Source organism: Ostrea edulis, chromosome 2 (assembly GCF_947568905.1).
Source record: "Ostrea edulis chromosome 2, xbOstEdul1.1, whole genome shotgun sequence".
Classification (NCBI taxonomy): domain Eukaryota; kingdom Metazoa; phylum Mollusca; class Bivalvia; order Ostreida; family Ostreidae; genus Ostrea; species Ostrea edulis.
The window spans coordinates 45,696,803-45,708,385 of record NC_079165.1 but is presented as its reverse complement, the minus strand read 5'-3'; the positions used below and the strand labels follow the sequence as shown (position 1 = coordinate 45,708,385).

Below are 11,583 nucleotides of genomic sequence, written 5' to 3'. Positions count from 1 at the left end.
TCTCTGCTTGACAGTTATTTCCAAGAATTTTTCCTTGCAATTTTACTTTTACCCCTAAAGTAGGTCATGGTGCACCAATCCAGCTGAAATGCAAAGTGAACATATATTCCTCCAAAAGGAAGCCCGTCAATAAATTTCAAGGCAATGTCTGTATCCGTAACTAAAACAAGGTTTTTCTACTAAGTGATTTATGACCTTGACCTTTAACTTTGAAAAACAATAGGCATCCACCACTTGGCCTAAAGAGTGCAAGTGTACTACGTTTGATGGTCCTAGCCCAAATAGTTCAGTCTGTATTCTGCCTACAAGGTTTTCCTACAAACATATACTACGACCTTGACCTTGAAAAACAATAGGCATCTTCCTCTCATCATGGCGATTGAAAGATCTTGGAGCTTACGGACAGATGGACGCCATACCATAATACATCCCATCTTTGACGGGCATACAAAAATAGCAATATTCTATGGCGACCTTGACTATTTGTTCCTATATAAACAGTGATGAATTTTGTGCCCTTATTGTGGCCTCAGGGGTCCTGGTAAAAGCAACCCTGAATGTACATTATATGATCATGCTTGTATATTAATTTGAAAATCTGTGGTGGTTCTTGAGATTTTCAAAGAACTTTCCCCGCATATTCTGAAGAAAAATTGAGGGTCATGGTATGAACATACTTGAGTATACAAGCAATATCATGTCTTGCAGCATTTAGCTTTCCTGGTTTCTTTTTAAACACCCAATCCCTTTTTTACCAGTTCTTAATTATCTCCCCTTAAAAAGGAGCACAACCCTTTGTACTCAGTGCCTGTGAGATCACATAGGGAGTTAGAAGTGCATCATTTGCAACACTCAACACTGTAGGACTCCATCCAAAAGTTCAATAAGATTAAGATATAGTACTCATGCATTCTAATTGTTTATTGAACAATTGTGCGTAGTTAAATATACATATTTTTTGTTTAGAAAAACAGTAATCACATAATTATCAATAAAGTTATGTTATATAATATGTTGTTTAACCCTTTTTTATACATGTTTTAACACTACCATTAGAAGAATAAGAGATCACAGTTACCTGATTAAAAAAGCTACCATTTCATAAAAAAAAAAATATAAAGCTTAGTTTTCAATTTGTTTTGACGTTGATTCAAATATCACTTCAAATAACAATCACAAGACTCAACAACCATTAACTTGATTTCACTCCATGTACATTCAAAAACTAATCTGACATGAAAAGTATAAATGTGTTTGTGTAAATATGAGAAACATAGAATAGAATGTGCATAACAAAAGATAACCGATGGAAGATGAAGTTGAGCCAATTCAGAATTCAGCACCTGACAATAATTATGACACTCAGTTCAAATATTACAATATACATTTATTGCATGAAGATCTTCAGTGAATACAAGTGACTACATCTTCATATCTCCCAAACATTCATGCAATAAATTGTTTATTATACAGAAACAAAGCAAGACTACAAAACTGACATTTGAAATTGGAGTCCACTCATTTATACATTGTATGTAGCCGAGATCGCCCTTATGGTAACGCCACGCCGTGAACGTATTAGAAGATAAAAACAACAAAATACAGTGATATGATGACCATTTCTCCTTGAATGCTGATTTACTTGCTTGTTTTTGTATCAACCAAAATCAGGTGATTCAACTGTGTACCAGAAACCCAAGTAAAAAATAAATATTCATTTTGTGCCTTACGAACTATGAACTATGAAAGTAATGACTCGGACTAATTGTGATATCACAATAAACTATGTTTACCTTGATGTAAAATTTACGTAAAATGCATGAGACTGCTGAAGGGGTGAAATATGATAGGGAGATTTATCCTCCCTAATGATAAAAAAGAAAGCAATCATTGTCTAATGACGTGTATAAAATGTACATATCGCTCATGCACACGCTACTTATGCTCTTCGCATAACTTGTTTATTATAAAATGAAATGCTTTGAGCATTTTGTTTTACAACTTTTATAATATGAATATCTATATCATTCGAAATATGTACATGTAACTATGCATACAATCAACATAGCCATCAACATATTTTATAATACAGGGCATGTGGTGATGTAAAAAATGTAGCAAAAGGGGGGGGGAAAAAAGCTCAAAACAACTTTTTCTCTCCAACTTTTCTATCTTTTAACACATGTATAAATGAAAGTGTCAGTTTACCACATGTCTGGTAAATTCACTGACCTGTTATTGACATGCAAGATCCAGCTACACCAAATCAGACCATTCCATATGCTTGAACAAAGCATGGATAGTTTTGAAACTCTTACCACAATTTATAGAAATACATGCACATCTTATATATATGTTAGATAATATGACACAGCATTGTGTATATACATGTATAGTACCGGGTAAACAAATATTTCACACATCTTTTACATCCACATAAAACACAATAAAAAAATCCATATAACTGGTTCTTCTAGAACAATTACTTTCTGAGTCGTATGCAATATGTACTCACTAGCAGAATGGTAATATGCACATACTAGCAGAATGGTAATATGTACATACTAGCAGAATGATAATATGTATATACTGGCAGAATGGCAATTACTTTCTAATAATTGAAGCTTCACATATTTGACTGCTTTGCATCAAAATAAAAAAAATAAATCATTTTCATTACTGCTTCTTTTCATACTACAAGAAATTAGAATCTGCCAGATCTAATACAAGATATTTTGCTTATCTCTTAAAATATCACATTGCACATGAATCATCAAAAACACTGACATCTGACTAAGTCAAATCAACATTTAAACTTTCAGTGTCAAATTTCCTGTTATAACTGTATTACAATATCATTATTTATAGTACAACCAAAGATTGACTCATTTTCCTTTTATTCATATACACATGCTCTTATTCTTATACACAGTAATACAAAACCACACCTACAACACGAGTGTACTTGTATAGTTTGTAAACACCAACAACAAATCCCAGAAAAGTTACAAATAATACCTGGTAGTTAATGTTTATAGTATACGAATAAAGTGTCAACTTTAAACAATTTATATTCATGATGCTTTGAAATCAACAATTTATGATCATGCTTTGAAATTGATACGGGTATACATGTATAATGTTTTCGAAAAGTATAATTCTTCAAGAATATCAATCATATCCATGAACTTATCTAAAATACAGGTAAAAAATAAACATAAACACATCCTACATGCATTTCATGCATGTTTTCAATGTTTATCAAACAATTTACTGATAGGTGAAAAATACAAACAAATGCAAACAGCTATCTAAGTTCTCGTCACTTGGTACAAATCAATTAATGTTCCTAAGGCAGACGCAGTTTTAACAGACCCTCACGGACCTCAGCAAAGCTACAAGCAAATATACAGTAATATTAAAATCTCACTAGGGACAAAATAAGACTCAATTTTGGTATTTCCTTGAAAACCTTTACATTTGTGAATTAAGATAAGAGGCCCACAGGCCTTACTGGTCACCTGAGTATTAGTTAAAAGTGTCACTAGCCCCAAGAACTATGAAACAATAGTTTTTTACCATATGGACCCTGCCTTTGACTTGGAAGTTGTGAAATTCACAATTTTGGTACATTCCTTTCTGCTATTACTGAACATGCATTTAATTTTTATAAATTTACATTCACTGAATCTTTTCTCTTATATTTCTTTTGAAATTGACATTACTTTCATCATTGACAATGAATTCATGTTTGTTGCAAACTAGTTCGATCCAGTTTTTTTTAGTACCACCTGTCTTCGTTATCATTACCAAATATGGAGAGTCATCAAAGTCAAAGGGTGCATTGGCTGTTCCATTTAACATAACGAATAGACCAATCATATGTTATCTTAGTACTTAAATCTAGTTTATATTTTTAGAAAATATATAAAAAATAGTTTATTCAGGTGACCTAAAAATAAAAGTGTTGCTGAAGCGGATGCAAACCATGGCAAAATATAATCACAGCATATACTACCAGCACTGCTGCTTACTAAGCTGTATTTGTGTAAATATGAACCAGGTTTTCAAAAACAGTACCTCTAATGTTTTGTTGGTTTTTCGTGAATTTTAACCCCAAGGCAGGGTTGCTCCTAAAAATACTATTGTAAATTGTTCTTAAGATTGTAATCTATCAAAACAAAAAAACCCCTTAGGAACAGGTTTGCCTAGAAGGACTTAAAAAGAAATTCATGTCAAAATGGGTGCTTTATGGGGAAAATGTTGTTTAGGCCAACTTTGAAGGTTAATTAAGTAAAATGCTTTGAGCATTTTCTTTTACAACTTTTATAATATGAACGTTAATTTCAACATTGTAGATAATGAATTATAGGTTCGAAATGAAAATACGAAAATTTCATATATATGTATGACAGAAAACAACTAAAAAAACTCAATATAAGAATGCGACTTCTACAGGAAAATTGTTCTCCTCTATAGGTATTTTCTTTTGTTACCCTGAATAGTTCTCCCCTATAGGTCTTTTCTTTTGTTACCCTGAATTGTTCTCCCCTATAGGTCTTTTCTTTTGTTACCCTGAATTGATCCTTTGACATAATTGGAAGGATAGTTATCAAGAACAAGTTAAAATGTTCAATGCATGACACAGGATGCCGACCAATAGTAATAGTTCACCCGAGCGATTCAGGTGACCAAATGAAAGGTTAAATCATTGAATTGTGAAAATTCATTTTTACTACTAATAGAAGTGAAGCTACTGAGACAGTGAGTCTACTTTATATTACTCATATAGAACTTCTTCAAGCCAAAATACATATGATACTGAAGTTTTACAAATGAAAATCTAATAAACAAGAGACCCATGTCCCAAATCATTCATCTAGAGACAAGAAACAAATCAAATGGAGTTTACACTATACTATCTTGTTTGCGTATCAATTAAACAACAAGCATTCTGAAAGTACTGCATATAAGCAATACATGTCCCCTACCGGCGCCCCCATTAATTGACGACTGTACTTAATATTCGAGGAAATGTACATCTGATGTTGTTTGACCTTAATCTGTGATCCGATACATTGGTACCAAGTCAATACCTTGTAGTTCTTGAGAAGATTTTCCCCATATATAACCAATGTTAAACTTTGAATCCATCTGTTCCCATGTTTCTTGAGAAGATTTTCTTAAGTATTGTTATAACCAATTTTAATCTTAGAACCCCTATTGCGGTCCCACTTTGGCCCAAGGGGTCATGGAATGAACAAATTTGAATTTTCAGTATATAAGTAATATTTCATAAATTTCAGCTTGTCTGCTTTCTTCATTCTTGAAAAGATTTCTTAAACATAACACCCCAATTTTAATACAGTTGAACTTCAGTATCTCGAACATAGATATCTCGAATACATGGATATATCAAAGTGAGTTGAAAGTCCAAACTACATTTTCTTTAAGTATTTTAACCTCAATATCTCAAATCCTCAGATATCTCAAATTTTTTTTCTTGGCACCATGAAGTTCAAGATAATGAAGTTTGACTGTATTTATCAATTACCTCCCCTCACCTCTTTCAATATTAAACTTTCATTTGAACTAACTTGAAACCCCTTCACCTATAAAGAATGCATTACAACCAGTTTGGTTGCAAATGGCTTGGTGGTTCTAGAGAAGTTGAAAATGTTTACAGACACCAGATGACTTGAGAAATTTTATGAGGAAAACTCATTTGAGCCTTCAGCTCATGTGACCTAAAAATCAATATATTTACTTGTAGCCTTTTTGTTTGAGCCATCGCATAACAGCTGGTCGGATTCTTGCTACACCACCCCTGCTATGGCTGCCCCTTCCTGTTATGATGAAGAGATCTTTCTTTCTATACACACTACTGGATAGATCTGCAAAACAAAGAAGATGGGGGCAATTAAATAGCAATTTTTTCCTAAATATTTTTAAAAAGTCTTTAATCACGAAGAAATAATGCTTTCCATTCTCAGAGGTGAGGCAAGTTTTAAAACTAATGCAAGACCATAAAGATGATCAAAAACAAGAGCCTAATGGCCCACATCACTCACCTGAGTCACATTGGCCCATATTTAAAGATTTTCTCTATATATTCACATGTGAAACTTTGATCCCTATTGTGGCCCCAACCTAGCTCAGGTGAGCAATGATTTTTACAAACTTGAATCTGCACTATGCCAGGAAGTTCTCATGTAAAGGTAAACTTCTTTGGCCCAATGGTTCTTGAGAAGATTTTCTCTATATATTTATATGTAAAATTTTGATCCCCTGTTGCGGACCCATCCTACCCCCAGGGGTCATGATTTAAAAAAAAAAATTGAATCTGCACTATGTCAGAAAGCTTTCATCTAAATTTGTAATTTCCTAGCCCAGTGGTTCTTGAGAAGATTTTTAAAGATTTTCCCTATATATTTGTATGTAAAACTTTGATCCCCTATTGTGGCCCCATCCTACCTCCAAGGGTCATGATTTGAACAAACTTTAATCTGCACTATGTCAGGAAGCTTTCATGTAAATTTCCGCTCTTCTGTCTCAGTGATTCTTGAGAAAAAGATCTTTAAATGACCCCTACCTATTTTTGCATTTTCGTGATTATCTCCCCTTTGAAGGGGGCATGGCCCTTCATTTGAACAAACATGAAAGCCCTTCACTCAAGGATGCTTTTGGCCAAGTTTGGTTGAAATTGGCCACATGGTTCTGGAGAAGAAGTCAAAAATGTGAAAAATTTACAGACGGACAGATGACAGACAACAGGCGATCAGAAAAGCTCAACTGAGCTTTCAGCTCAGGTGAACTAATGATATATATTTTTTCAAATCCAGTAATGTTATACCATATTTCAAAAGTTAAAAGTGGCCACATGCACAAAATTAAAGCCAAAATTTAACAGGGGTTTCAAACTAAAATGGAACCAAATTTGAATGTTTCACAAGTATTGCTTGAATGTAGCCACAGTCCTAGTATCCAAAATTGTGACAAAATCAAACTTTTGGAGCTAATTTGACACTATATGAGTGTAATTATGTAACTGCGATTTCATACTGACATAAACATTCAAGGGATTTGCAGAAAAATGGAAATGAATTATAATTATATTGTAGACTAAGGGTTTTGACTTAAGAAATGAAACTTATAATTACGCGCATTGATGAAGTTTTCCGTCCAATGTTTCGTTTGATACATGCATCAAACAAAGAATTATAAGTTTTATTGCTTATCATTTAATTATGTTTTTAAGATAGAAAAACAAATAGTTTCTCCCATCAAAAAGCTTGAATTAACGTTTCTGAAATGGCGCGTAGGAATAAATATAGGCAAGAATGAAAACAAAAACAAAACGGCATGGCTGTGCGTTCAGGTCAGGAACAGTTACTGTGCAGATTTAAATGGATTATACGCCAAATTAAAGGTGCAATGGTTAAAAGCTGAATTAAATATAAAGGAAGATAACAAGTGGTGACTGGATTTATGCTGCATCGTGTTGGAGGAGACGTTGAACACTGGTTGTGTCGTTGGAACGGTGGAATGCAATTCGGCTCCATTTCAATATTGAGGAAAACGTTCAAAACGCACTCGTTGACTGAGCCCCATATAACGCAGTTCAATTTCATTGATATTTACCAGATCAGAAGTCGCCACTTGCTCCGTCATGTTATCGATCTCGTAAAGCAGACGATTCATACCGGGAACTCGTGTAATCTGTCTACTTCTACCAGTAAGTGGTCTACGTCATCAAATTGACTATTCTGCCACGTCATCGCCTATGTATGTTGTTTCTTTAAATTAATTTGTATTTTATTCATATCTTTAGTTGTGCTAATTTTTGATAGCAATGAAAAACAAAAATCAAACAAATGCATTTCGTTATATATAATGCTTGTGTGGAAAATCCCTTTCTATAAATAGCGCTAAAATTAGAACGGGGAAGACGAATTCCAGACAAAAGTAGTCCCGCGTGCTAAGTGCAGATGAACTCTGAACGAAATTTTGACAGAGAAATCAAACGAATTTTTCAACCAATCAGCATCGTTTATAAGTCATCACTTTAAAAGTTATTAAATGATTAAAGATTGGACTAAATAGGGCCTTGGTGTTCCTAATTCCTTAAAAGTTTTAAAGTTTAAACTTTTTCATTTCAGAAATATTAACAAAAAAGTTCTACACCTTATTGTTGGTTGGGACATTGGCACAAAGGGTTATGAAACACACTTGTCTGACTGGTTGAATACAAAACCCTCTCACATATAACAACTGCTCACCCTGAGGATCAGTGACATGCTAGTGCATGAACCATAGTGCTACTCAAGACACCCTAATTCCTTCTACAATGCACTGTTTTCATGTGCAATATTATGGGTACTTTCAAAACTGTATCAAATAATAGTGTTGGATATTTTCTGGAAATAAAATAAAGTAAACCTTTGTTTTTCCAGAGAAAATCAACATTCTGACTAAATTTGCAGAATTTAACCCAAAATTTCTAGGGGGCTTCAACATTTAGATCAATAATCAGGCAGTACTAGTGTTTTGAAAAATCAAGAGAATATTTCAGGACAACATTTGTTGTTGTTTTTAGCTTTTCATAAATTCAATATGATCATCATCAGGTAAAGAATGTTAGTATATTATACACATACTGTTAACCGTTTAATCTGATACTACATTGTGAATATCCACCATATTTCTATTCCAAATTATGTTTTTTCCATTTCATATCCAGTGTAATATCATATCTATCTCCAAATCTATCATAAGATCAAAACAATGTTGCCTCTCAATCAAATACTCAAAATGACTGACATGCTTAGTCAAGTGCACTGCCTGCCTACCATTTGCATGTAAAACTTTGATCCCCTACTGTGGCCCCATCCAACCCCGGAGGCCATGATTTGAACAAACTTGAATCTGCACTATGTCAGGAAGCTTTCATGTAAATTTCAGCTTTTCTAGCCCAGTGGTTCTTGAGAAGATTTTTAAATGACCCTACCCTCTTTTTGTGATTATCTCCCCTTTGAAAGGGACTTGACCCTTCATTTGAACAAACCTGAAAGCCCTTCACCCAAGGATGCTTTGTGGCAAGTTTGGTTGAAATTGGCCCAGCGGTTCTTGAGAAGAAGTCATACATGTGAAAAGTTTGCGCCGACAGACAATGGACAAATTTTGATCAGAAAAGCTCACTTGAGCCTTTGGCTCAGGTGAGCTAAAAAGGACTTTAAATTTGATTGAATGGACATTATATGATGCTGATTAAATTATAAACCGGGACCATATAATGCATTTATTTTTGAGGCACAATCAGATATTTTAATGGCAAAGATCTCTCTCACTCAAATGATGTGTACGCAGTTGTGTACTTGTGTATAGGCAGCTACGCGCCTGCCTACTACCCCCAAAAAATGCATCAAGACACAGCAATAAGATATAGTGTATCTATCAAGTGTAAGTTGCTGTATAAGAATACAAGAGGCCAACTGAGCATTTACTAGTTAAAAGTATCACTACAAAATCTACAACAATATTTCTGTTCTGCATATCTAAGCTAAATTCTAATATTCAGTAGCAGTATAAAACAAGATGTGTTCTTAAAATACAGGTGCCCCCAAAAGTGCCCAAAGTAATGAAAGACTTTACATCGCTATTTTGAACCCACCATAGAGTCAAGAGGCCTGAGGTTGTGAAATTCACAATTTTCATGCATACCTTTCTGCTTTTCCTAAATATATATTTAGTTTTTTATACAGTGTCAGCAAATTTAATGAACAGGTCTTTCAAATGATATGGACAATAATCACTATGATAATATTGGCCCTATCCTGGAACCAAAACCCCTACCCCTGGGATCATGAAATTTGCAAGTTTGGTAAATGGATACCTGCTCCTTCTAATTATCCATTTAGTTTCAATTCAGTATCAGTAGCATTAAAGACGATTTGATTTAAATGTTTTATACATAAACATTATATACGCTGTACCAAGTTTGGCCCCACCCTGGAGTCAGAACCAATGGAATTTACAATTTTGGTAGAAGCCTTAATGCTCTACATGACTATGCATCTAGATTCTTCTTACAGATGTGTGGTTGTAGAGAAAAAGGACTTCTGAAAATTGGTAAATTTTTGGCAGTTTTTGTCCTGCGCCTATGGCCCTAGGGGACAGGAATCCTGAAATTTCCAATTTATGTCCCCCTTGTCCCTTAGATGCTCCATACCAAATTTGAAAAGAACTGGAATGGTAGTTATCAAGAAGTTAAAAATTTCAATTGTTAATGCAACGGATGACGCCAGACACAAACCAATAGCAATAGATCACCGGAGTGACTCAGGTGAGCTAAAAATCTGAAGACTTTTCAATGTGGGAGCACGGTATGGCATTAACCTACTTTTCAACTGATCCTCTATAACATTTGTAAGAACTGTAATGGCCTCATCAACATGTAAACCATGAAGATCCAGAGTAGACTTGGTCTCAAGATACTCCTCTCTGTAATAAAATATCAAATGTCAGACAAACCATATATAGTATACACATAATACATCAACTGAAAATTCATAAATTTTTGTGGAATTTCATTCCCATGGGATATCATGATATGAACATATTAGCAAATTCAAATCCTTGATAAAAAAAGTAAACTGAATAACATCTTTTCAACCATCAACCAAGTCCCCACATACAAGTGAAGTGGGATAATATGTTGGGTATATTGAAATCTTGAAACAGCAATGTAAAAATATGGGAATGCAAAAAAGGCCAATGGGCAACATCACTCACCCAAGTAATTGCATTTTACAACGTATAACATTTAATCCCAATCATGGTCCCACCCTGGCCCAAAGGGTATTGGTGTGAATTTGAATATATACTACAAAGGAAGTTTGCCTATATTTTCAAAGAATTTACTTTAATATATAATCCTATGTTAATCTTTGAATCTCTTTGGTGGTCCAGTTTATTTGTTGATGAAAGACACCTGTTGATTTTGCTTTAAGAAAACTCAAATTTCTGCATTTCTTAAAAAAAAATAAATCTCAGTCAACTTTCTTGCTTAAGTTGAGTAAACCTAAGGTTTCTTCTGTAGCAGGCTTAAGTAAGAAAATCTTGATCAAATATGTCGATCAATAACAAAGGACAACATCATTGTCTTTAACATCATTGGCGAGTAGTTCATAAAAGGTTTGTAGACTGAGAGCATCCTTTAATTTTTTTTTCCTAATGTGAATTGTTTAGGCATTACGAATTTATAGCACTAGTTTGCTTGCCCTTTTCTAACAGGGGAAACTATGAGATGTGCTCTTCAACTCCTTTTCCAAGTCCTTGTAACATTGAAGTTTTTAGGCTATTTTCCAAGTCCTTGTAACACTGAAGTTTTTGGGCTATTTTCAAAGTCCTAGTAACACTGAAGTTTTTAGGCTAGCAAGTGGCAGGTTTTATCTAATGATTTTGAACACCTTTGTTTCTCTTTCCATATGCAGAGCAGTGAGAGATATATCTTGTGGCTTGTGCAAGCTTAACTGCCACGTGTGGGTGATATCTCTCTTCAAGATAGAAAGGTGTCAGTTGATG

At 34.1% G+C, this 11,583-nt stretch overlaps 1 protein-coding gene across 1 annotated transcript in view; it reads right to left on the bottom strand.

Annotated features, from left to right (window-relative positions):
- Positions 1-900: 900 nt before the first annotated feature.
- LOC125681483 (NEDD4-binding protein 2-like) overlaps positions 901-11,583 on the bottom strand; it is a 42,670-nt gene continuing 31,987 nt past the window's right edge. The window contains exons 14-16 of the mRNA XM_056154188.1: positions 10,400-10,500; positions 5,768-5,894; positions 901-3,395 (exon numbers count right to left, since the gene is read on the bottom strand). Of these exons, the coding sequence (XP_056010163.1) occupies positions 3,350-3,395; positions 5,768-5,894; positions 10,400-10,500 (274 nt within the window). The 3' untranslated portion in view covers positions 901-3,349. The remainder of the gene's footprint in view (positions 3,396-5,767; positions 5,895-10,399; positions 10,501-11,583) is intronic.